General features: G+C 39.6%; 1 protein-coding gene across 4 annotated transcripts in view; it reads right to left on the bottom strand.

Annotated features, from left to right (window-relative positions):
- Positions 1 to 26,186, bottom strand: part of trps1 (trichorhinophalangeal syndrome I) — a 115,628-nt gene extending 89,442 nt beyond the window's left edge. The window contains exons 1-2 of one of the 4 annotated variants that reach the window (XM_078267131.1): positions 25,766 to 26,186; positions 4,550 to 5,033 (exon numbers count right to left, since the gene is read on the bottom strand). In XM_078267131.1, coding sequence (XP_078123257.1) covers positions 4,550 to 4,562 — 13 coding nt within the window. In that variant the 5' untranslated portion in view covers positions 4,563 to 5,033; positions 25,766 to 26,186. The other 3 variants (XM_078267134.1, XM_078267133.1, XM_078267132.1) reach the window with 3 other exon arrangements.
- Between the last annotated feature and the right edge of the window lie 1,641 nt (positions 26,187 to 27,827).

Below are 27,827 nucleotides of genomic sequence, written 5' to 3'. Positions count from 1 at the left end.
ATAAAATGTGAAAAAATCCATAAAAGCCACCATACCTGTATAATTGAAAGTTGGCAGTCAAACTCTTTCAATGATGTCAGGATATGTAAGTGAATGGTGAAAGTTGCTACAGTGATACAGTTAAACATCTAGGCTACAAGTACTGCCAATAAAGGCATGTCATCCCTATGACTAATACATGGTAGAACTTTTTGAATATCAGCAAAGTGCTCCTTTAAGTTGGCTGACTTGGCAATAATGTATGTACCTCAGACAAGGCTGCGATTGCAGTGATTTTTCCTTCCAGACATACCAGGAGCAGCACACAGCTGTATAGTTCACCAGCATATGGAATAAATAAATACAGTCTGCACAGAGCTTGTTAACACTTGTTCACTTGGCTACAACACACTGGTGTAGCCAAACTGAACTAAAAAAAAAAAAAACACACACACACACACATCTCTGCACACCTAGACAAAGGCACACACGCAAGCTGCATACACACAAACACAAACAGGTAGCCTCACACACAAGCAAACATCCTTAAAGAGTAAATAACCAACTGTGTTGGTGTCTCATATACATATATAGCCTATATAGACTCCAACGCATATATGCACAGACTTGCACACACATGCTCAGACGGGTCCATAGACTTACATACCACTGAACCTCTGCCTCAGACACACACAAACACACAGGAACACGCTTGGAGTATAATTCTGTGGTATAATATGCTGAAATACTGAACCACTAGTTGTGGTCTGGTCTCTAGCTATGTGGTCAGTTGCTAACCTAATCTGATTAATGGATTTCAACCCCAACCCTGCTACAAACACAGAAACGGAGGAAAATAAATTGGTAGAACCTCTGAAAACTAGGCTGGGTCATTGCCCCTGCTTTGCCTAGTAATGGTTCTTAATCTGATTAATGGATTTTTCCCAGAAAAGCATCCTTGAAAACCAGCGGTGGAAAATCAAAAGTGGCCAACAAATGCCAGTCAGTTTTGGCTGCGTAAAGTTGTCCCTAGAGACAAACTGCACTTACAGGTGGATGGGAGGAGCAAGTGCATTTCAACCGTGTTTAAGTAAAAACTCAATAAAACGGTTCCTGTTGCATTGAATTGCGTCAAACAGTCAGGTGCCATGTGTCAGAGCAACTTCTCTATTCACTTTCTCTTTATAAAAAAAATACACGGTTAATGTTTTGTTTTTAAATCAAATGTATGTAGTACTTTTTTAACAATTATCTTTCTGTTCTATTCACTTTGGTTCCGCGCGGTGTTTGGCTAGCTAATAAGCCGTTAGCCTGTTAGCTTGAGCTAAGAATGTAAACAGACACATAAAGAGCATGACCCGCGCACGTGCGCGCACACACACACACAAACAAACAAACAAACAAACAAACAAACACACACACACATACACACCTGTCACTCTGATCTTTGATTGATTCTGTGCCCTTTAAACAAGTCGATCATTTACAAACCAACAAATTAAGTCATTAATTGCCATGACAGCCTGTGACACCTCCTTTATTAATCTTTGTCAGCATAATTAGTAAGCCTTAATTGGAATTTATTAGAATTAATTGTTGTTTGGGATTTTGGGGGACAAAGAAAAAACCTGCTGTGTGTGTAGGAGGGGCAAAGGTTTGATGCCCTCTGTACGGAATGATGAATGGGGTATGAAACACTGACACAAATAACTGTGTGTGTGTGTGTGTGTGTGTGTGTGTGTGTGTGTGTGTGTGTGTGTGTGTGTGGCATGAGAGTCAAACTTGCTTGTGGGCCTGACTGAATTGTATCTACTCAACATTCCTCAGTTTTCTAAAACTCTGAAAAAATCTGCCAAATCTGACTAGCACATCAAAGACTACATAATACCACAACACACACAGATGCACATACAAGCATGCATGCATTCACATGTGCATATACATAGTTGACGGCATGCAAACATACACAAACACAGACCACAGCTAAAAGCATCAAGCAGCTCAAAGCAATCCTCCCTGCTGAATAACATCACCAAACAAAGCCACCAATCCACATAATGAAAAACATACACAAACACACACAAACACACATGCACATATGCCCGCACTCATGTGCGCAAAAGGCCAGGACCATAAACTCAAAATTGCACTAATCATTTATCTATACAAACACACTAAAATAACAGACATTCATAAAAATACACCAAAACTCAGTTTAAATTCAGAAATAAAAGGCAGTTTTAAAGAAACACAAACGATACCATGTAGTGATCACACATACGTGAGCATGAACACAAAGTAAGCCGGAAACCCTCCCTGCGTTTGCCCTTAAAGGGTTAGCTCACCCAAATGACACCCACTTTCCCACTTAGCCCTAACGGGATTTGGCCTTACAGATAAGTAAAAAAGCAAAAGAGATTTTGGGAAATTATTCTCAAAGACTTCTGTCACTATCCCAATATAATTCGAGTGAATGGACTTTTGTTTCAAAGCACTGAAAAAATACATTTGCAAAACTCGCCAGCAACTCAACCATCTCTTTCCTCTATTAAAGAAAACTCACTGTGGACGCACACTGTGGTTTCACAATTTTTTCGGCAGAAACAGTTCACAATGAAAAGTGCAGAGACAGCAAAAAGAAAAGCGCATAAGTGTATGTGTGAGAAAGAAAAAGGAAACAGACAGAGAGCGCTTCAGCATGTGGTGACACAGGTGTAGGAGGATAACACAGTATGCGCGCGTCCCCTTGGTACAACTGATGACAGAGGAAAACAATCGAAGCAGTCCTAAACAAGTCTTTGTGCAAGAGTGTGTGTGTGTGTGTGTGTGTGTGTGTGTGTGTGTGTGTGTGTGTGTGTGTGTGTGTGTGTGTGTGTGTGTGTGTGTGTGTGTGTGTGTGTGTGTGTGTGTGTGTGTGTGTGTGTGCCTTAAATGCACAGCTTTACAATAGCCCTGATTCAGCAAAATATGGTGTGGTAAAAGTACATCATGCTACACATCACTATATTAACTCAAGTGCTTACTTTACAAAAAAGTACAAACTTATGTTCTGTCTTTCACACACACAGATTTTCCATATACAGTATAACTCAATAAAATGACTACTGCTTTACGCATACACACATAAAGGCAGACAGTTCGACATATGCAATATTTCAATAGAAAGATAGAAATATCCACACAGCTATAGTTATAATGTACCCTAAACCACAAACCACTGCAACTTTGAGCTCACACTGTATGCAACTGTATGCATTTTGCATTTCCTGTAGTGCAATAAAGTGAGTGTTTTCAAATGCATGAAGCAACAAAAAACACTGGCCTGTTCAATTCGATCACTTAAGACGTCATGAACAACTGGATTTGTATTCAAAGTTAAAATAAAGCTCTTACATCTAACTTAATGTTACTTAATCCTAATCTTAATCTACATTAAATTAGCAGGCCCAATAACGTCCAGTTATACAACATCATCCTGTAACTGCAGGCTCACGATAGCTATTACCAATCCAGCAATCCTTTTAGATAGGTTTGCACCTCTGACTGGTATTTATTTAGTTTACCACTGCAGTAAAAGTTGACAGTATTTGCAAGGCAAAATCAACACAATCATATAGGTTCACTTAACAAGACACGGCTGGCAACAATTACTTACATATATTGCTCTAAGTACATATGATCTTACCCAGCCGATCAAACAGCTGACCAAGTTGCTACCACTAAACTTTAAGGAAGGAACTAATGAGCTCTGTTCCTCATGTTTACTGAACCGGGGTGCAGTAGGCACAATGGAGGAGCGGTAAGGTTTGGCTGGTGGATAATAATCATACAAACAGTTTTCCACTCTCACAAGTAAAGCAGCTAACACACAGTCACTTCCTCCAAAAGTGATGACTAAGAGCATCTTTTCATAATACTTCTCACAGTGCCGTCGCTCTGCATAAACGCTATTTTATCAGCAGTCATTTTGTCTCAGTAAACTACTACTCCCCAGCACCTATTCTAGCTAAAGGCAAAAATCTACTGAGCCCCACAAGCACACCAAAAATGCGCACACACACACACACACACACACACACACACACACACACCACAAACACACACATATTGTCTCAAATAACAAAAAGAAATTGTTTGCAATTTAGCCTAGTAAGGTTGGAATGTATTCTTTAATCTACATAAATTAGAACAAAGCTAAAATAAATATAGATATACGTCAAATAGAGATCAATTAATGAACAATAATTACATAGATCTCAAATTGAGCAATTTATGGTAATAAATTACAAAAAGTATTTTAAAATATGCAATAAAAAAGGGATATGAGCCCACCTTTTACTGAAACATGCAGATGTGTAATTTAAACACATGATAATAAATTCTACTATAATTTCTAGTTCATATAGCCTATAGTTAAGGTAATAAAAGTTGTTTTAAATAAAGTATTTCATTTTGTCAAATGTATTATGTCATATAATCCCAGTGATGGAGATAATGAGGGTATAAGTTATTAACCATAATATAGAGGGATTAATGGAAAGAAAAGACTGGATTAAAACTTCTGTCTTACCTCTGCTGATCATCAGGTTATAAAAACATCATGGCTGACTCCTGGCATTGGCATCAGCTCTGTTGAAGCGGCTCGATTCGACCCTAAGCCGTGCCGGTCCGTCCAGCAGCAGCCAACAGTTCGGCTACTGTCCCTCCGTACTCCACACAATAATGGGAAGCAGAAACCAGGCGTCAGGCCCAAACTAACATCCCTCCATTTCTTTATCAGGTCCACGTAACTCCACACAGGTCCGTTCTTTGACTTTGGTTTAAGAAGGTCTTAAACTCCACGTAGCATCGGCTACCTTTGGTCCAGGGCCGTTGCTCCTCTTATGCTTAACAGCTGTGCAATGCAGCTTTGAGTCTGATCAAGTGTGTTGTAGATCCGTGTTCGAAATATTATGCAGGCTGCACTTCTTGCTGTCCAGTCTTTTTTTTATTTTTTTTGGTTCTGGTTTAGGTCCTCAGTCACGGTTGTCAGAGTCCACCATCACCTTAACAACCTGGAAAATGACAGAAAGGCAAATAGCGTTAGAAACAAGCACATTCTGCAACATTTACTGGAACATATTAGAGCCAGACTTCAGACATTTTGTCAATACTTAAGACATCCAAATTGAGGGCTGATCAAAGGTGTACAATACGCAAAAATTATTTAGTGCCCTGCTAAAACCCCAGCCAGTCAAACTCTCTAATTGTCCCAATTTTGTTTTATCACCACAGTTGACAGCTGACAAAGCCTTCCACATGTGAAAATTGTTTTAAGGCCCCGGGATGAAGCCAAGCCACTGATTATGTATTTTAAAACGTCAAAATGTGTGTGCCATTGACAAGAGAAAGCACCAACAAGCTTTTCTCAAATAAAGAAACCTGTTATTGCAAAAGTATTTTTTTTTCTTTCATATTTTTCTCTAAAATCTGCAATTAACAAAAGGAATGTTTGAAAGCTGTGAACCATCCGCCTTTTTAAAACGCATGCAGTGAGCAAGGCCAAACTCAAGAGAGTTCAATGAATAGCAAACACTTCCTTACAACAAGCTTGTGTAGCAGTGAGGAAGGGAGGGGAGCATTATAGACTTGGTGCAGTGTAATAGCATCTATAAAACAAAAACACTGGTAGTAGGTACATACTCAGTCAGCTAACAAATACTGTAAATACAGTGTACAGTGTGCTGACAATAAATTGGTGACAAAAAAGCCACTAATATTACCGTAAGGAATTAATTCAAATTAGAAAACAATTACAGCATGTGGTTGCAATCAGTGGCACCAGCATACAACTTCTGTCTTTCTCTGTGTCTACAATTTTTACTCACTATTTCAATATTGATTGCTTCATGAATCAGAACAAAGCCATCATCAACGAGCAATTTCCAGGAATTAATAAATAAATTCATTGTTGCATATTAAGTTTCCAGAGGTTGTGGCCATTGACAATTGTATTTTCCCTATTTGGTAATGCTAGTGTTAAACGTCAGACTCTCCAGTTCTCAGTTCCCCTTTTTGTTGCCCCAACCACAGAAATCACCCAACCCTCTCTCTCTCTCTCTCTCTCTCTCTCTCTCTCTGCCACCCCTTCTTCTTCTTACCATCCATCTTGTTTCTCTCTCCCTCTCACCGCAAATCTAAATCTGAGTCGGTATTTATACAAAGCCATTTCCTCGGGTCAGTCTGACTAGTGTGTGTGTGTGTGTGTGTGTGTGTGTGTGTGTGTGTGTGTTAGTGGTGGATAAAAGACACCCCACGCACACGCACACACACTTACATGCGCACGCGAGCACACACAGACGCACGCACATGCGCGTGTGCACACACACAGACACACACACTTCAAAACAGAGTCTATATTTGGAACTTGTTTCTTGTTTGCTAATAAAAACACTGTTTATCTTCTTTGTGTGTGTGTGTGTGTGTGTGTGTGTGTGTGTGTGTGTGTGTGTGTGTGTGTGTGTGTGTGTGTGTGTGTATCAAACAGACTTCCTTTTGACATAACAGAACTATTCATTTTATATTCCCACTACAAATTGCACTACTGCTTATTTACTTTAAATGTGAAGTAAATAGACAAAACAGCAAAAGAGCTGACATGGATGCAAAGGAAGGATTTTCATATTTAATATCCCAGGATACCTGTTGAGCAGTTTACCTGGTTCACTGTGGTCCTGACCACATCCACATGCAGTCTGACTTTGTTTGGACTATAGATAGAAAATTAGCACACCAGCCATTTGAGAACTGGAGTGTGTCATTATTTGAAAATGAATCTGCTGTTTGAAAAGAAGAGAAGAAAAAAGATTGCTGGCATGAAAAGTAAAGCACATTATGAGTCATTACTGGTATTACACTGAGTCATTTTAAAAGTCCCTCCCATCTTAAAAGTAAGTTGCAACAGTGTTTTTTAGGATATAAACATTATAGATAGACATGTTGGGATAAAACTCATAAGTCTCCATGTAACCTTGTTCAGTATCATTGTGATGTTTTCTCCAGGCAGTAAAAAAAATCCTAGTTTTCTCATACACACACACACACACACACACACACACACACACACACGCACACACACGCACACGCTTCAGGTTATTAAAATGACGATTGACCACATAATAGCATTAGCTATTACAGCTGAGAGAAAGTAAGAATGATTTCTTCAAGAATGAAAGAAAAAAAAAAAAAGAATAACTGGAGGGCAACTTACTCATTAGTAATACTCACAACAGGAAAAGAAAAGGGAGAGAGAAGGTGTATTTTTCTTAAAGAGTGAGTGTGACTAAATATTTTCCCTGTGGAGCTCTGACTCAGTCGAGCTGCTGCTCATTTACTCAATCGCTCTTTCCCTGCCCCTCTGTTTTTCTCCTTACCTCTTTTTTCTTTATTTCTCCACAATGACTTCTCATTTTTTTTTCATTCTCAATTTCTCTTTTTCTCTCACTGTTACAACTCTCATTTGCACATCTCATGTCCATCAACTTTTAACTCTCCGTTTCACTTTTCCTCCGCTCCATCACTGTCTTTCCCATCAATCCATCACTGAGCTCTCTGTTATTTTCATGTGTTTCTTCTGTCTGATTTTCCAACTGTCATTACGGCTGAGATACCACCCCACCCCCCCCACCCCTGCAACTCTCCCCACCACCACAGCCGCCTCCTCCTGCGCTCCGACCCCCCTCCACGAATGTGTGTGGTCCAGTTCGACTATAGACCGTTACATTGTCCCAGACAGGTTGGACTGCGCCACTAACCGGCAGACGAGGCGGGGGGGGGGAGAGATGGAGAGTGGGGGTTCCTAGGGAATGTTTGTTTTTCTGTTTCCAATTTGGTCCAGCCCGAGGAACTCCACACTCCGCTCTGTCTCAAACACACCATTCATGACGGCCTGACGTACATGATTACATACAAATATCCACTCACTAACTCTCCCTCGCTTACACATACGCACATACATGCATGTGCCTATATACACATGCTAAGCTGTCTCACTGCCAGCAAGATACATACACACACACTATACATGCACGCTGACAACCACCAAATTCATTTTCAATTATTTTTACCATGAAACACAAATTTAATTTATCTTTGTTCTTATCCTTTATCGTTTTCTGATTTGTTATTGCTAATGCCGTTTCAAATGACATGTTGGTCAAACTAATTATGCTCGTTTCTTCCTCGTCTTTCAGTGATTTGTTTTCCCCCTCTGTGCCCGAGAAAATGATTGTCTTTGAAAGGCCTTTTTGATGTGTCTCGCTGCATTTTTAGATGTTAAGAGTTAAGCTCCATGTTCCACCAATTAGAGCACAGAGAGCACATTGTTTCATATTCAACTCAACTGTTACATCTGAAATGGATTATTTTAGTCAGTTTTGTTGTTTGGATTTCAAATACACAATCCTGATCTTTGCATGTAATAATACAACTTTATCTTGTATCAATACAAACAAAGAGAGCGGCCAACAGACAGACAGATAGAAGGGCTTTTTCTTCTGATGCATGTTGGTTTGTTTTTTAAACCAACCTTTCGCCATGTAGTTTAGTTCCACATTCGATCAATTACTCATTGGACAGACAGGAAACCACACTCTTTTTTTATTCAAATGCCACATATGAAAATTATAGGTTTATACAGTTGTTTTGATTGTTTGTATTTTAAAGTCACAAAGCGTGAAGTTTGAAAGTTCTAAGAAATATTTAAGAAAATCTGATATCACAAGCAGACAAACGGGATTTGTACTGGTTTTTAAAAGTTATAACATTCTGGGTTTACCTTCGACGAATCACAGCACAGAAATTAAATATTTAACTGTACAGCAAAACTCCATCGGAAAAAAGAACACAATTACATTAGTTCGTGGCCACATTTGAAAGTTATTTTTGTTTTGGGTGTGCCTCCTTTGCTTGTGTTCCAAATACATTAATTAGCTAGGGTAATCAAAAACCAAAATACACTGCATATATTTATTTATCTAATTTACAAATGTCTGGAAGTTCTTAATTGGTTGTAATTGTTTGTTTTACGTTTTGAAAGCCAAAACAAGATAACTAAATTGAAGCTAGAGCACAACTATGTTTGCGCTGGATACACAGAAAGGCAGGAGAGCTAAAGTAGGTTGTTGACTCATCACTTCTGCAACATGGATTTCACATTGAATGCTGAATAAGAGGCAAAACAGCAGGCAAACACAGGAAAAGGAGATACATCTGTTCTTCATTGTTCCTTTAACATACTATGAAATTACCAGAAGCCTTTAAAATGTCCCAAAAATGAGCTTGAAATTTACATCATGAGCTAAAAGAAAAAGCATGTTTTTTTGCATGAAGATACATGCAAATGTATCTTCTTCTCTGTCAACAGCTATGTCTATATAGCTATGGGGATGGCAGTAGCTCAGTCCGTAGGGAGCTGCGTTGGGAACCGGAGAGTCGCTGATTCAAGTCCCCGTACGGACCAAAGTACATAGTGTGAACTGGTAGCTGGAGAGGTGCCAGTTCACTGCACTGCCTAGGAGCACTTGAGCAAGGCACTTAACCCCCAACCCCCACTTAACTCCCCAACATCTCTCCATTAGTGCATGTATAGGCCTGAAGAAGCATTTGTGTGTATTTCAAGCCTGTCTGTAATGTGTGTGTAACTGTAACAACAGAGTGAAAATGTAATTTCTCCTTGCGGGATGAATAAAGGCATTTCTTATTCTTATTATTATACAGATGCCACTTTAAGACAGCTCCTGTGTTACCAGCTTTCTGTTATGTGGATTGATGGAAGAGGGGGGGAAAAAACAATATTTTTTATACTTTGGCTAGAAAATACAAACATGATAGCTCCCAGCGGAGGACATGTCAGACAACAGACCCCACTAACAGCAGTTGAGGAGCAGATGACACTAACTGCTGATGTCAAAACGGTGTACGTGTGACTGTCTACGGTTACATACAGAATATTTCACAGTTCCTAATGAATTCCTTTTGACTGGCGACAACAATTCACAGCTCATATAAAAATTGGGCAAAAACACAATTAGTCCATTAATCGTTTAAGCGGTCAGAGAATTAATCTGCAATAATTTGTCCATTTTTCAAGTAAAAAGGGAAAACACTTTCTTCACTCGAGCTTGTCTAATGTAAGGGTTTGCAGCAAACAACAAAAGAGCAAAGCAGAAACTCGTTTATCAAGTTTGCTGTCATAACAGGATTATGCCAGTGATTTTAAACTCTTGTGAACGTCAATCAGAAACCTTGATAAACCAGATCTGAGTTGAGTTGGGCTGGGTTGTTAAGGTTAAAGTTAAGGGAGTGGTCTGTCTCTGAGCTTTCAAATTTTGCTCTGACAGACACACATGCAAGTTACTTCCCTGTAATAGATATGTTCCTCTGAGTGCCTCTTAACGCAATTAAACAATCAAAGGAACGATATCAGTCCACTTCTTTATGTGGAGTGTGAATGTAGGTCTATTATTGGATATACCAGATCTGAAGGCTGAGGCATGGTTCACAACGTTCAAATATGTCAAAATGCAGCCAGTGGTTTTAGAATTATGACTTTTTTGTTTTATTTAGACTATTTTGGTGAATTTTGACAGCTGACAGTATAGTAGATGTCATGGGGAGAGAGAAAGGAATGACCTGCAACAAAGGCCACCAGGTAGACTCTGAGCGATGATATTGTGATTACATGATAGGCACATTAAGGCGATGGCACACCAACCCGATAATCTGCCATCAGACGGTCTGGCGAGGTTCGGTGACCCAAGTCTGTTTGATGTGTTCCGTGCCGTTGTCAGTCGAAGGAGCCGTCGGCGTTCATTTGGGCCGATTTGACATGTTGAATCGGCCAGTGGGCAGTCGGTCGAAAATCTTTTAAACTGACCTTTGTCGATCTGAAATGAAGACAGATTCAGCAACTGCATGGCCTATTTCTCGCTTAAAATGTTTTCAGAAACACGTTTCGGTGAACTATTTTCATAAAATACAAGATCGTAAGGTGGAAAAAAATTCCAAACGAGCCACCATAATGGTCTGGCTTTGAAATTCGGGAGAAGCCAGACCCACGTGACGCATTCGTCCAATCAGCTGCTGGTTTTCATTTTTGGGGTGACAATACAGATTAGCGCAGAACGTACACTCAAGTCGGCATCACTTCAGTGTGTTCCGAGGCACTTTTTTGACCAACTCGGGGAGACTGATCAGTCTGACTGCCTTTTCTGCAAACGGTCAGTCGTCGGGTTAGTGTGTCAGAGCCTTTAGACCACTCGGCACTCAAGACACCCCAGAAATATCACAGACTTAAATAACCGCTCATGCTGGCCGCTCAACGTTTTACTATTTGCTATCTATAACTCTAAAAAGGGGAATTGAAACTGTTCTTGCTTTCATGTTATGAGATAATTAAAGTAAGTGCACCTCTAAAATAGCTGTGTAATTTTTCTCTTTCTTTACTAAAATAACAAAGGAACAAAGTTTGGCAAAGGAACAAATAAATGACTAAAACATTTATCAAAGTTTCTAAGTTTTTGAACTGGAAAGAAAAGGTTTTTGTAGCTGCTACAGTCAGAAATGTAATGCTCTCTCAGATTGGTTAACTGCTGCTGTGGCTGGTAGAGAAGCTAAACTCACCAACCACAGTAAAGACAGTATCCGCATTCGCCTTCATGGACGGTGTTAATGTCTCGCCTTGATGTACGATAGTAGCAGGAAACCGAGAGCTGCATAAATCAACATGGGACTGTTGATTTTGACCTTGCTCTCCACAGCTAAGATGCTCATACATCAAAAATAATGGGAGAACAAACGCTGCTTCAGTGGTAGTAGTGTAGGCGTAATGGAAGGAACTAGTAGCTGCATAAATCAACATGTTGATTGTTGACGCTTGCCTAGCTGTCTTTTCCCCCAAAATATGGAAAACAAACTCCAGCTCTGCCAGAAACACATACATTACATCTCACCAGCCTTTGCAAGTTTGCCAAGCATATCTGATTATTTTAAAGTAACACACACACACACACACACACACACACACACACACACACACACACACACACGTACACATGTGCACACCCCTGTATGCTGTGCGTGTGTCATGGTTTAGTTTGTCTCTGTCTGGGTAAGCTCAAACATTACGTCAGTCATACACACACACATCCACAGACAGAAACACGCTAATACACTAGACCATGCACATGCTGCTACACACTCGCAACACAACTCTCTCTCTCTCTCTCTCTCTCTCTCTCTCTCTGTACACACACACACACACACACACACACACACACACACACACACACACACACACACTCGCTCTTTCCACTCCTGGAGAATCGGACGTTTCCTGCAAGCGGCCGGCCCAACGGGAAAAAATGTCTGGACAAACTTAAGACGCACGCACACACGCGTACTGTACAGACACACAACGGAACATTTTCAACCCACAATGTTGACTTTATATTCCTTTCCAGGGCCCTTCTATCTGCACACTGGCCAAGTGAAGCAGCGTTTCCCTGTTGAACACTACCGGGAAGCAAGACTGGGAGGTTTCAGGGCCTCAGTGATGTCAATGCAGGGCTGGACTCCATTCAAAAACTGGAATTGAACCAGAATTCAAAGCCAAATATGATCATACTATCAGTGTAATTCTTTTAATGCTGAATTTTCACAGCAATGAAAACATGCTTTAATGTGTCTCAGTGTCGCAATCAAAGGTACTTGTCGCTGATACTTGTACTTAGTGCTTAAGAGGTATCAACTTTCCTTTGATATGATTCTCCTGTAAAGCTACAAATCTGATCTAGTGACTGAATGCCAAAGCATGTTATACTTTCCTGGACTACAGCAAGGAATGTTTCCAGTAATGCGATGGTAATTTGCAAAGCGATCGAGAACCTGACTTAATGCCATAGAGCCATATCATTCTTAACATAGTCAAGGGTTATCATTCAGAGTTCACAAACCATATTTAAAGCAAATTATTACTAAACACGGTACTAAATAGCTGCAACAATAACTGTGTGCTTCAGACCCCGTCACACCAGATCCTGTGTTGATCCAAAATGCTCCTGTATTGGGGCGACCTGGTAGCTCACCTGGTTGAGTGTGTGCCCCATGTTCAAAAACTCAGTCCTTACTGCAGCGGTTACCCTTTGCTGCATGTCATTCCCCCTCTCTCTCCCCTTTCCTGTCTTCAGCCCCAACAATTATATAAAAAATAAATAACTCTCATGTCTTTTTGAGTCAGAGGTTTGAGCTCCAGGTTGGTTGATGCGCCAAGATTCCCTCATCTTCAAATTGAATGTATTCAAAAGGTTTCCTCCAGATTTTGGAGGCAGAATGACCCATACATGACTATAATGTATAGTCAATTTTAAGGTCACGATTCGATTAAATTTTGGATTTAAACTTTTTTTTTTTTTTTTTAACAGGGACAGCAATGCCACAATAAGAGCCACTAGATAGGAGAAGGGTACTTTGCAGTACAGTTTGAGTTTCTCAGAGTTTTTTTTTTAATGGCGCAATTGAATTTAATTAGTTTAACGATGTGTACCTGAAGGTACCATGGAGTCCCGTCAGAGCCCAAATGCTTTGCCTACGTTGTTTAACTCACTCACGGAGAAGGAAAATGTGACTGCAGGGAAGCAGGAGGATTTTCTGTTGTTTCTCTGTCATCTCCAACTCCGGCAGTGGCCATGGTGTCTAATAGTCAAGCTGCAGGCTACTGGTAAGATAGTGTTACCCTCTGTCATCAGCTGCATGCTCTCAGCTGTAAGTTACGCTGTTTCTGTTGTTTTTTTTCTTCAGACGTGCGCAAGTAGGCCGGTGTTGAGAGAAAAAACACTGGGGAAATAGCCAATCCTGCTTCTGATTTCGATTTAAAATCAAATTTATGACACCCTTCACTTTTTAAACCGCTGATGCTAACTCATCTGCTCAGATCTGTTACTTTTCACACCACATGCTGTTTTTCTTTACTCCTGTTGCTTTCCGTCTTTCCATCTTTCCTTCTCTCCATCTCCTCCGCTTTCATCTATAAAATTGAACACTGTCTCATTCTTCAGTATTACTCAGGAGAGACTTTCTACATCCTCAGAACACTTTACTTCATAACCCCACATGTATAGTCTAAGTGAAGTTGTTGGCCTGGGGTGCAATATTACTGGAATACATCCTGAATAACTCTTATCCTTCAAGACATGACTCCATTTTTTAAAGCTGCTTTAAGTACCAGGCAAGATAAAGCTAGATCATTTCCCTACTTTACACCTTGCCAAACTAATCCTGAATATATTTTTTATTATTTGAATCACAAAAACATGAGGAGCTCTTGTTTTCACTTCTCACAACTTGATCTCGCAACAGACACATCCCTTGAGGTTTTATTTAAAAATGTTAAAACATGCATTAAGTGCACCTCGGAAGGATCGGAAAGCACACATTAGCTTATATTTTACACACCGGTATAAAAGTTGTAGATGTCCAAGCAACTGAAAGAACACTAGACAACAGAGGGAGTGGCTGACTGAAGAGATCACAAAAGTTCCAGTTCATATGTCAAGGCACGTCTCCTGCCCTGGTTTCTTGAACCTCTACCAACCAATGCTCTTCAGTCACTGAACAGACATTTTTATAATCTAATCATTTACTCGTCTAAAAGAGCAAGAGAGAGAAAAGGTTAGAAGAAAAAAAACATGAGAGATTCTCACAGCTAGGTAAAATCGCCCACTCAAGAAAAAGGAAGAGGACAACTTGTGTGTGAAGCACTAAAAAGCCCAAAAGCCATGTTGCAGAACAAACGCCAAGCCCCCCACTGTGCTTTTCCACCCCACCCCGACACACACACACACACACACTCACACACACAGGCCTGAAGTAAATTTAACTGTCAGCCGTAAAGTTTTCGACTATAGCAAGTGATCTTTTCCCCCATTTCTCTGCCCCACTTTTCCTCCTCCCACTCCTGTCTATGTAAATGGGTTCCTCATCTGTCCTTCTGTCCATCCCTACTTCCCTTGTTTATCTACTTTCTTACTCTATTTCCACCTTATTGATCTAAGCATTTCCTTTTCCTTTTCTAATCATGTCGGTCACAGCCTAGTTTTATTATTACCTTGTCTCACTTCCTTTCTTCTTCCCTCCCTCTATCCATGAATCGATCCATCCATCTATCCCTGTCTGTCTCTCCCCACTCCAACACTAAGCATAGACACCTCTCTTTATCCCATTTTTCTTTATTTCCTACTTCCCCAGAAATGAAAAACTACCCTTTCCCTCTTCTTCATCCATTCTTCCTTAAACCCCACCCCCTACTACCCACACACACACTTCTGACTGTGGGCCTCTGACACCCACCTTCTCCTCTCCCCCCACAAAAGGCTCAAAGACCCCCAGATGTGCGCCCCCTTAATTTCCATTTCAAAAAAGAACCACCTCCCTTCCTCCATCATCCATCTAACCATGCATCCACTTGATCACTCACACACACACACACACACACACACACACACACACACACTTCTCAGCAAGTAGACTTAATTTCTTTTTGTGAGACAAAATTTAAGAAAACAAACATGCTGCACAGTCTATTGTCAATACTAACAAAAGACTTCCCCTTTCAGAGTTATTTTTGAAAACATGCTGACCATCAAAATTATTATTTATCCACAAACATGCTGATGGTAACACATTTCATGAATCTCCGGTCTTCAAATGCTGGTAATGACCCTGCAGATGAGTCCTGATATGGTTATCACTTAAGTCTACTTGGATAGTGTTTTTAAAAGGATGTGGTTTTGAAGTATTGCCTTAAACAATAATCTGCAAAAACTGCACAGCCTCATTGCTGCAATTAGGGCTGTGCTATTAATCAAAAAGTTAACAAAACCAATAGTACAACTCTCTAACCAACCTAATTTCAGACACATTCGTATGTTTGATGAATGCATTCCTCAAGAAAAATTGAGCCTATTTTATTTAGATCTTCCTGCACTTATGTTAAATAAATAATACCCAGTCACACTCCATGGATTTGTGTTTATTGGTTAAGATTCAATATAAGAGGTCCACTGTGAGGACGGGAAATTAGGTGTGTGTTATGTGAAATGTCAGAAAATACAGTAATGCAAAATCACAGTTTCCCAAAGCAAAAAGGTAAAGCCTTCAAATGTCTTGTTTTGTCTGATCAACAGTCCAAAACCCAAAGATATTCAGTTAACAGATATAGAAGACAAAAAAACATGCTTTGTAATTCCTTTTTTCTAAAACAATACAGCACCAATAGTCCATTATCCTAAGTAACTACTTACAGCTAGTCCAATGACGCAGCTCAACAAAGGACTGAAGGTCTCTAAATCTGATCACTATTCAAACCCATTCAATAGTGTTGTGCAGACACCGAGACGACCCCATCACTGACATTACAATTTTACATCAAATAAATTCCCTACATTATATATGATACACATACATTAAACTAAAGTTTCTGTACCAGGACAAGATTCTTCACCTTTAAATATGCAGATTAAGCACTCTTAACTGCTGTAAGAGAAGATGAATCCCTGCTTCTTTCAAAGTTTATGTGGTTTGAAGCAAAGCCCTGAGGGCATCAGCTCAAACTGTCTGCAGGGCTGTACCCTCTAAAGCCCAAAGCTGCTACTGCAGGATAATTTTACACAGAATCAGAAAACCAAGCTCAGCCCCATCATGCAGAGAACAGGTGAGACAGTTAGCTGTATCGACATTAGACTGGTTCTTTCAGATTTGGGCAGAAATGTCAAGCTGGACCAGAGGCAACTTGGAAGAGTGTCATATCTCCCTTTGCTTTCTTCCTGATGTCTCTATGCTAAGGAGCAGCTGGCCGGGTTTACATGAATAAAATAACACAACAGGCCAGACTGGCCATTCATAAATTACTCTTACTAGATCCATGCTTAATCTTTATTTTAAGGTTTTTTTTCTACAGTCCAGACAAGTCCAAACAGTCCACACGGCCAGAAGCAAGCGCAACAAATCTGCAGAGGCTAGTGTCGCTATTCGCTTTAATGAAAAAAAGGACATACATGTTAGTCGTTTAAATCATAGTTTTAATTTGACGGGACGCCATAAAAAGTCTGCCCCTTATTACAGACAGACAAACACACACGAACGCTCACACTGACACAGACACATGCATGCATGCACACAGAGTGAGGACAAAGACTACTTTGAAAAGTTACTCAGCCACCAGATGTTTTAGCCAGATCCCAGACTACAATACTAATGGGGCAGTACGTGTGTGTGTGTGTGTGTGTGTGTGTGTGTGTGTGTGTGTGTGTGTGTGTGTGTGTGTGTGTGTGTGTGTGTGTGTGAGAGCCCAATAGTTTTAATAGCGGCACAAATGTATATAACCCAGGGTTAACATTGTGTGCACATATACAAAAGCACAGAACTCAAAACACAAACACACCCAGGAACGCTACATCAAATCTTGGAACAAATCTTATTGTGACTGAGAAAGATCACCATAGCAAACAAATGTCAATGTGTATTCACACTTGAAATTAAACTTAATTGCATTCTCTGAACAAGCAAATTAAGTATTTTGACAATGGTAACAGTATGATCAAGCACACCCGACGCTAACAGTCTCTTTTTGGTCGTTACAATAAGAATAAGAGAAACAGAGATTTAGAGATAAAGAAACAGAGTGAGGCAAAGCAACACTGTCAGCTAAGCAATTCAAGTGTGTGTGTTTGTGTGTGTGTGTGTGTGTGTGTGTGTGTGTGTGTGTGTGTGTGTGTGTGAGACTGCCAATGAGACAGATTTGACATCAACAGAAGGAGATAAGTGTTGGTAGATTGTTAGATTAACTGATAGCCATCTATCAACAAATGTTGAACTGTCTGGAGATGAATGTTCTCCAATACTGCTGGCTAAACATGAGAAGTTGTGCATTTCTGATTCATTGCTGATATACAGCAGGAACGGATGCCATATTAAACGAAATATATTGAATTACAGAGGCTTGAAATCCCCTGTGAACAGACAACAGCCACATCAAAAATACTGCTTCAGTGATCCTGCAGAAAACTCACGATTTGTCCTGATAGTAGCTTAGGGAAAGGTGACGTAAAATACAGTTCCCGTCTGTCGTATACATGATGTAACCTTTTGTTAAATACAAATCTTTAACCTGTAAAAGTGGGAAACACAACAGTTTTTGACTACAAAACAGGTGGATGTGTCGATTCACAGTGGGAAATTGTCCTGCGTGCATGAAATCAACAAAACTTTCTTTCATTCAGAATTAACTGACTGTGCCCTCACTTTGGAGTAAGACAACTTTTACCCGAGTAGCTTCCTCGATAAAAAAAAACAAAAAAACACTTCTACTTGAGAAAGGTCTCGCTGAATTAAGCATACAGTACTTTAGGAAAATGGTTCAGTACTCTCTCCATCTGCGCGTTGAACAGTCTTTTCAGCTTCAACACAAAGAAGTTTGCAACATGAATCACATTCAAATTCATGCCAATTATGCCACTGTCACATTTTCGGTAGATCATTTTCACTGTCTCTGTCTGTCTGCTGGGTGAAAACTGGAAGAAATTACAGATGGAGCCGAGCTCACAGGAAGACTTGAGCACAGTATACAAATGTAATCGTATAACACCACAAGTTTAAATGCATTTTCACAGCTTCATGTTATAATCACTCTTTGTATACTCTGTTCTTTATCTCCTCATTGTACTATACTGTCTGATATACCACACACAGTATACAATAACTTTATACATTTAAGTGACTACACTGGCTTTTGAATGTTAGAAAACATTTAGAAAACCATCATCTCAAGTCTTAATTTATGTTCTGAAAAGAATACCAGATTACTTTGAGATATTGTTCATTTTTATTAATTTCTACTGCTGGTTTCTTTTCTCCCAAAACACTTGAAATGCATGCCATATGTACTTTAATATACTTTTTCTTTTTAATTTCTCAATACAAACAGAGTGTTAAAACAACTTCTTGAAACACTGTTAACAACAACTTCCTAAATATAAAGACAAGTATATGACGTGTAAAAAAAATCTTTACTATCTTGTACTATCCTGACATAGACTTCCAAAACTCCCCGTTGGTGTCCCTGTAGTATTGGCAACAAACAGAGCTTTACATAATACTGTACTTACTCGTGATAGGTAATAAAACTAAAAATAATCTCTGACAGATTCAAGCTGCATGTTTACTGTGATGGATTATCTTTTCAAGTCAAATTGGCTTTTCTGAAGGTAGCAAAACAAGCTCAAATATCCTCTTCTGTACACTGACACCACTGGGATTATTGTGAAAGAGAGTGGAAACCTAAGCAAATAGAACAAACAAAAACTTCTGGCTACCGTGTTTACACTGACATTGGAGTATAAATTATAGGAAATAATTACATGTATGTCCCAAAAAAAAATATATATAAATGTAACTATGAGGTCCTGATGTGACAGCTGCAAGTATATTTGGCCCACTCCACAAACCACAACCTCATGAAATACTGTAGCTATAAGAAAAAGCAGTATTGGATCTCAATCAAATTTATTATGCAAGGATTTAAAATTTAAAAAGGGCAATTCCCCAATTACTCATCTCAATTGCGAAATTGATTCCCCTTTTATGATGCTTGCTGCGGGTTTTTTGCTCAATATTTATCTGCACAAGTTATTGTAATTCGACTTTACCTTTTAATGTAGAGCTCCATTTTCAAATGTGAAACCATTAAGGAGGAAGGTTTTATTGACTAATACCACAACAAGAGCTACAATGCCGGGGGAAAACATAAGTCAAACTAACTTTTAATGCACCACCCGAGTGTAAATAGGCTGACGGACTTTAGTCTCAATAAAAAAACTATTTACTATCATCTTATAATGCAGAGCTAATGTAAATAACTCAGGGCCTCCAAACGTTTCTTATTCAGATCTCTGTGCCACCAACATTTAAAACACATGGAAGTCTGTTTTAATTCACATAAAATCTAATCAGACTTCCATGACCAAACACACTCTACTTTGTTTCAAGATAGACAACTGTTTATAGGAAAGCTACATGTTTCTCCTAATGACATTCAGTCATAAACATTTTAGCTTTTCCTTTGTGAAACCCTTCAAACATGGAACAACACCTGTAGTATCGCTTGGAGAAAGGTGGAAGCAGAAGGAGAGCAGCAACTCAAAGGCACACGTTTGGGACTTGGAAAATGTGGAACTTAATGGCTGTATGATTAAAGCACAAAGTCATATTTGTCTAACATACGGCGCATCCGCGGAAACTACCGCTGTGTAGTAAACGTGACAAAATCTTTCCAAATAAAACTCTCATATTGGAAACTGCAGCAAATTTGCTCACGGTTGAGCGAATGAGAATTGATTCATTTTCAATAAGATCTTCATTTATTTGAAAGTTAATTGAACTCAGCCTTGGAACAAATCATCCACTGTGTTTTACATGAGGTCCAAACTCAAATGAACAGTGATTGATAACTAAACGTCTGGGTGCACAGGAAGCATGAGCGTGTTAAGTGCACTGCTGCTGAGTCAAAGCAGTCAGAACTCGCAACTCATAACACATCACATAACAAGCCGGCAGGTTTCTCAGACGAGTGAGCTTTCGTTAACTGGCTCAGGAGCCACAGTTATGTTAATTAAAAATTGGTTTCAATCTTTCTGGTACCACAAAATACATGACATGTCAATTTCAAAACAATGTCATCTACTGTATGTTTCAGAGATTGAACTGATAGTCGTAGACAGAAAGTTACAAGGAGCGAGCAGGTGTTGTGGCGTTTGAACATACAACCTTTTGGTAACGGCATAGTCTCTATAACCACAAGACCATACTGCTGCCTGTGTCATCACCTTCCACTGGTGCCTAAATCCGCTCAACCACCACGTTATCAGTCTCCACTGTATAATGACAGAAGGATTATTTACTCTTTTGGATCAAAGGAAGAAAAATTGTCCCATATTTAGGATTCGTCTGTCCCAAAAAAAACTACAAAACGGGGGGGGGAATCATTTCACTCTAAACCAAGACCATGTGCTCGTTATCTGAAGCAGGCCGTCTAAAAGACAGACTTAAAAGTCTAAAATAAAACCAAAGACATTAGAGACATACTCAAGCCTAAACAAGGCTGTACTAACCACAGACAGAGAGTGGGGATGACATTTTGGCCATTTAGCAGACACTCTTTTCCAGAGTGACTTCCAGTAACTGCAACAGGAGAATAAGCTCAAATCCCTGTATCACCCACGTTACAAGCAGCTTAAAATAAAGCAATGAAAGAGGCAGAACAATGTGCCCAGACAGTCAAATAAGTTCAAAACAACTGTGTCCTTGAGATACGAGCAAAACAAGAAACTACTTCTGTGTAATATAGAAGTGCGATAGAAGTGCGAGCTACAGAGCTATGAGCCAAGAGAGCCAGAAGCCTTGCAAAAAGTTTTTTCTTTAAATAAACTATCCGTGACAAATGATGTTTTCCTTTATCTGAACTGCAGGCAGGTTGAGATGAATAATGGCTGATTGCTTTAATAGAAGCTATCTTTTCCTGCTTATTGGAAACAGTGAGAGTTAAGGCAATGCACATTCATGAATAAATGGGATCAGAAATTAGAAAAAAAATATGAGTTGTGCGTCCACATAAAGAAAAATACTTAAAACTCTTGAGGAAAAGAACATCCTATCTCCTCTGATCTACTATCTTTGAACACTATATGATCTGCTTTACTGCTAAGATCGCCTAAACACAGATTTTATAATCACAGGAGCTTAATAGTGAGGTATGGAGATGTTAAGTAAATGTAAGCTGTGGACACGTGCTATATTATTCGAGGAAAGCTTTCCAGACAATTATCTGACACATTAAAGTACACAAAAAAAAGTGAGAAGCAAAAGTTAAATAAAACAGTAAAATCAAAGTGTTTAAAACAACTGCTCCTGGTGCCACTTCAGTCACAATTAACAGTTACTTAAACTGAACATTGCAAAATGTCCAGCTCAACTGATTTTCTGTTATCTCCTCAAATCAGGCAGACAACTGTTTGTTCACTTTCACACACTCATCTGTGGTAGGCAACAGGTCTGAGAATTTGCTAGATTATTTGCTAGCATGTTGATATGCCATCCGCCCACAGAATACCAGTTTACAGAACAGCAATAATAAGCCAAGATTAACTGAAATCAGTCCTCTGTTCCTTATGTCGAACATCAAAACGAGCTGAAACAGGGCACAACACTCTAAGAAAGGACACGCGTCAGTCCGGCCCAGAAGGAGAGAGACAGCAGCGACTGAGTGACTGAGGTTAAGGCAGGAATCGTTACTTGCAATCTCCTCACTAATGACAGCTTTTAGCAGGTCAATAAATAAACTAAACTCACCCAAAACTCCGACAGTATCATGTAGAGGAGGTAAAGCAGAAGTTTGACAGTTTTAGAAACTTATATCAATCCTGTAACTTAGTTTTTCTGTGGATGTATGGATTCTTATCTAGAGTAGGTGAAGTTATTGATTTAACTGTGTAATGTTCACAGTCCCGTCAGGTTTCTACAACTCCTCCAGGTCGTGACCCGCTGTTTGCAATATTGTTTATAGCATTTATATCATATACACTTTGTTTCCTTTTGTGTCATGCTTTCTTTGCCTATAATTTCAAATTGCAGGTAACTTCGCCTTTTTTCAAATACACCAAAAAAAAATAAAATAAAAAGCAAACTTTTTTTGTACCTTGATAATTATCAATTATAATAACTAGCATTACAAGTTTGAGAAAATGATGTTGCATAACAAACTTTCTTTCTTTCCAAACTCTTTTATGACCATGATGCTTTCTTTGAGGAAGTAAAATCCCTCACATGTCCACCAATGAAATCCCCAGAATTTCTTCCCCAGAAAAGCTGTTTGGACTGGGTTAAAATGTCCTTTTACACTCATCTCAAACCGGCCTCTGTCCATTGTAACACAGCACTACTTTAAAAAAGACCAACGACAAATGCATGGCAGCCCACAAAATCACTACAGTTGTTCCTCATGTCTTACAGAACATCAAACCATCAATAAAACACAGGAGATGCATTCCAGCTAGTTGAACAGGACATTTCTGACTTCCCTCACTACACGTGTTCTCTCTCTCTGTTTCTGTCTCTCTCCCTCAAAACTTTCTCTCTTCCAAGTTCCACCGCAGAGACTTCACATATTGCAGCCATATGAGTAAGCCATGGCTGTCTCCACGGCATATACAGACACACACACACACAGGAAAAAGTGCTGTGCTCTCTCCCACTCTGTCTTACACACACATACGGGAAAGAGTTTTACAAGCAGAGGTTCTCTTTAGGAAGTCGTCAACTGTTTTGACGTTTAATAGCAGCTACGAACAAGGCCGTAAGATACAATAATATCCAGTGTCTGGAAAGAGGAACATTTTAAAACGATCTTTGCTGACATTGCTAGATCACATTTTTACTCGTTTTAAAGAATCTTGTGAAAAGTTTGTAAAAGTTTATTAAAGGCGTATTACATGCATGACATCTATGGATATAAAAACACATAAGTTGGACGTACAACTATTCATCATTTCTAAGGGAAAAACGTTAACGGACAAGATGGACAGGACAACAAAGTCTGGGAAATAGTTGCAACTAAATTAAAAGTTGATGTCAGTTCAAACTAAGCACTTGATCCTGATTTACTTACAAAGCCAGATGTGCCATTGTGAGTATCAAACTATTGAATTGAAGTCATCCGTGTCAGGATACAAAAAAGATAAAGCAGTGGAGGAACTTGATAACATCTATAGGAATTTGTGGAAGTATAAAAAATGTAATGTCCCCATTATGCATGCAAATGGTAAAACACTGTTTGAGAAAGTTACACATTAAGCTGCACATCAAGGAAATTTACTGGATTTGTGTTGTAATATTGCAAAACAACCAAAACTTAAAAGTTTCATAAATAATTTTGCTCATTTGTATTTTTGTGTATCTAGTGATCCCTAAACCAGTTTTAGAGATGCGTGTGTAACCTCTCCATACTGCTGTGGCCGAGAGTACAAAACTTGCAAAAGTTGTCCGAGAATCTTTTGTAACTTTTAAGGAAATGTTGGAACTTTAAGTGAGTGTTTAAGATATTAATTTAAAATGCTGTCTTACTTTTAAAAGTGATTTTCTTTTCTTTTTTTATAACTCAGCGTAGTTATCTAAATATCTGCTTGACATTGCAATGCCATGAAGGTAAAGATGTAGATAGACATGCAGCCAGCAAAAGTTTGGCAACTTTACAAGGTTATCCAGTGAATAAATAAATTGATAAACCACTTAATAAAACACAAACTGCTAGCTTTTCAAACGATTGTGAACAAGTGTGGGGTCAGAGTAAAGTCTCAGGGGCCTGCTCTGCTGTTAAAAAATGACTGAGGTTATCTGTTGAATAAAAGTCGGTCTACACATAAGCAGTTCTTTAGGGGCCAGAATTGGAGAACTGTGAAGGACTATGTAAAAAGCTTCCTTGCAGTGTGTGCCTCATTGTACTGGCTTCACATACTCTGCTCTCCCCACAGAGTTGTCATGCCTACCCAGCTCCCTTATCTCAAAGGAACATCACAGTTTCTTACGACAGAGGGGGGGGACTTTTTCAAAGTTGAGTGGAAAGGCAACTCGGGCTTCCCGGCATCACTCATGAAAAGTTCAACAACAACAACAACAACAACAACAAATAAATAAAATGCGTGTTATTTCTACTTCAGTTGATAGGAGAGGTTGTTTGGGGATCTTTTACGACAATTCACATCCACCATGCGCTCTCGAGCTTCCTAACAATGAAAGAGGTGCAACAAAACAGCGCCATATCGGCTGTAAACCACTTGACAAACACCTCTCTTTGATCCAGTGTCACTTCTTTTCCACTTTTAGCCCAATAAACTACAAGCATCTAAATGCGTTCATCTTTCAACATAAAGCTCTTTCCTCATTTTCTCTACGACGTGCGTCATTCGGAGGACCAAGAAATCTGAACTTGAGTATCAAGTTTGCAGTCAGAATAGTAATGAAAAAGTTATCAATGAAAACACCCAAGAAGTAACCCACCGTAGTTACACTACAGCTACATTGTAGGGACAAAATCACTCCAAGCCACCGGCGTCTAGCAACTCAAGTCAGGATGCCACTTATCGTAAATAATGCCAGAAAACAAGACACAAAACTTACACAAAAAAAAACACAAACCTACTTGAGGCGACTAAGTCACTCCACGTCCCCTTGCTGTTGGCTTCAGACTCAGTGTTAAATCAAAGCAGTAGCCGTCCCCAGTAGCCCCCAATTTGTATTTGTGTAGCGTTTCGGTGTCCTAACCTAAATGTAAATTGCCATGTGAATTCAAAGCGGTGCTGCTCTTTTCCTCTCTCTCATTCAGCAGATCCCTCTTTCCTCACCGACGCTGCTCAGGCCGTTAGTTACATAAGACGCAAACCGACTGCTGCCCGTCGTAAAACTACTAACGGCTAACAGAGCAATATTTTGTCTCCTAAACGCACCATTGATAGTCCCGGCTTCCTTTTAGGACGAACAAATTTCATCTTCCCACTTGTCCGAGAGCATGCAATTCGCCAACTACAACTCCAACCGTGCATCGTCGATACATTTCCCCCCGTTTACAATGCCACTGCACCAAGTAGAAAGGGCTGTATGCATGGTGTGCATTTGTGTTGATAGTGTTTCTTTTGGTGCTGCTTACCTGTTGATCAAAATAAGCATTAGCCTCTTTTCTCTCAGTGTGTGTCTCTTTCAGCAGCCTGTTAAGATGGTGGCTGGCTGGCTGGCTGGTTGGTTGGCTGCTTCGTCTCTTTGTGGGGTTTTTGTTTGTTGATGATGTCGGACGGGGTGACAGTGTCTTGGCTGTCTCTTTTTTCTTTGGTCTGAGAGGGAAAGAGAGATAGTTAAGGCTTCACGGCAACACATTAAACTAGGCTGATACCGACTGATTAGTGAGATTGGCTCTGGTATTGCAATATTCCGATGTTATAGTATGTTATTTAGCCGCCCAGAGCCCGGATTTGCTGGTCACAGCAAACCAAAGCAGAGTAGCTCGTTATCTGTTATTTTTTGTTCAGACTAGTGTTATCGCTTTGCTGTGACAGGACCTCTCCGACTGTCTCTGTACGCTGTGGGCATTACGTCAGAGGAGGAAGACACAGCAGCTCTATTAATATCAAGAAGCCACCCGAAGACTGACTCTTAAAGTGACACACACTATAATCTTACTTATTTACACAGTTAATACGAAACCAAATCAACTGCTCCACTAAAAGCAAGAACACTGACTCTTAAAGTGACACACACTCAGTATCACGTATTTACACAGTTAATACTAAACCAAATCAACTACTCCACTAAAATCAAGAACACTGACTCTTAAAGTGACACACACTGTAATCTCACTTATTTACAGTTAATACTAAATCAAATCAACTACTCCAGTGGTTCCCAAAGTGGGGTACGGGGATCCCCAGAGGTCCTTTAGAGGGTTCCAGGGGGTTTACAGCTAAAAGGTTTTTATCTTTATTATTTTCACTATAACTCCATCCATAGGCAACACAATGAGAGAATGTCCTCTCGTATCCTCTCTCTGGTGTCAAGAGTTTTTTCAACAGACCGCTGCTCTCCCTGTGCTACCGCAGTTCTTCTTGTTTTGTTGCATTGTTGAGAAGTAAAACACGGTAACTTTACTTGGGTTTTGAGCTACAGTACTGAAACTTACACTGTACATTTACTAAACTGCAAATTTATTCGATGCTCCAATAACCGACAGCTGTCTGCTCTGAGCTCTTCCACCGTCACTCTCTCTCTCACGTACACAGAGCTATTCCTGAAGGAGCTTCCTCGGTCTTATAACACAAAGACAGCCTGCCAGAACTTCCTGTATGTGGTTCGAAAGTCCAAACCATCCAAGCTTTCACGCTAGAAACGACCCAAACCTTGGTTCAGTTTGATCCGCACCGAGTCTACCTCTTTTGGTCGGACCAAATTTCGCCTGTTTGGTTTGGACCGTGGTCCGGCGGAGGTTTCACACCTGAAATTTCGGTTTGGATTGAACTGAAAAGTCCGAAAGTCCGGACCAAACAAGGTAGTTGTCAAAGGGCCCTTATTTACACAATTAATACTAAACCAAATCAACTACTAAACCCAAATAAAGACAATTGAGTCTTTAAGTGATACACTGTAATCTCACTTATTTACACTGTTAAACCAAATTAACTACTGCACTACAATTAAGACCATTGACTCTTAAACTGACACACACTCAATGCCACTTATTTGTAAAGTTAAAGGGGTGATAGAATGATTATATAGGGTATTTCACACTGTTCCTTAAGGTCTCCTAATAGGGTATGTAACATTGGTTGGGCTGAAAATTGCTCGAATGCTATTTTATGGTACCTTAACTACCCTGTCAATATGGCTCTATTTGTAACAAGAGCTTTTCTTCCAAATATGGTATGCTCATGAATATTTAGATGAGCTGCGCGCTGATTGGTTTGAGCAAACCACATACACATCCATTGGAGACTAGACAGCAGGTCTCATATTTCAGACACTGCAAAGTTATACATTGTTTGTCTGCTATTTCGTTATTAAATTCACTTCTGAGACTTTTTTATGTGAGAAATCAACAATATAAACCTCAAATAGGGGCCGTTTTACGAAAATTGATGGCTAATTGCAAATTTGGTAAGATGTGTCGGACTTTAGGAGCTCCACACAGTCTGACAAGAAAACGGCAACCTCCATACCCAGTG

The sequence above is a fragment of the Sander vitreus genome, chromosome 14 (assembly GCF_031162955.1).
Source record: "Sander vitreus isolate 19-12246 chromosome 14, sanVit1, whole genome shotgun sequence".
NCBI classification, from domain to species: domain Eukaryota; kingdom Metazoa; phylum Chordata; class Actinopteri; order Perciformes; family Percidae; genus Sander; species Sander vitreus.
The sequence above is the reverse complement of the archived record's forward strand: the minus strand, read 5'-3'. Positions and strand labels throughout refer to the sequence as shown.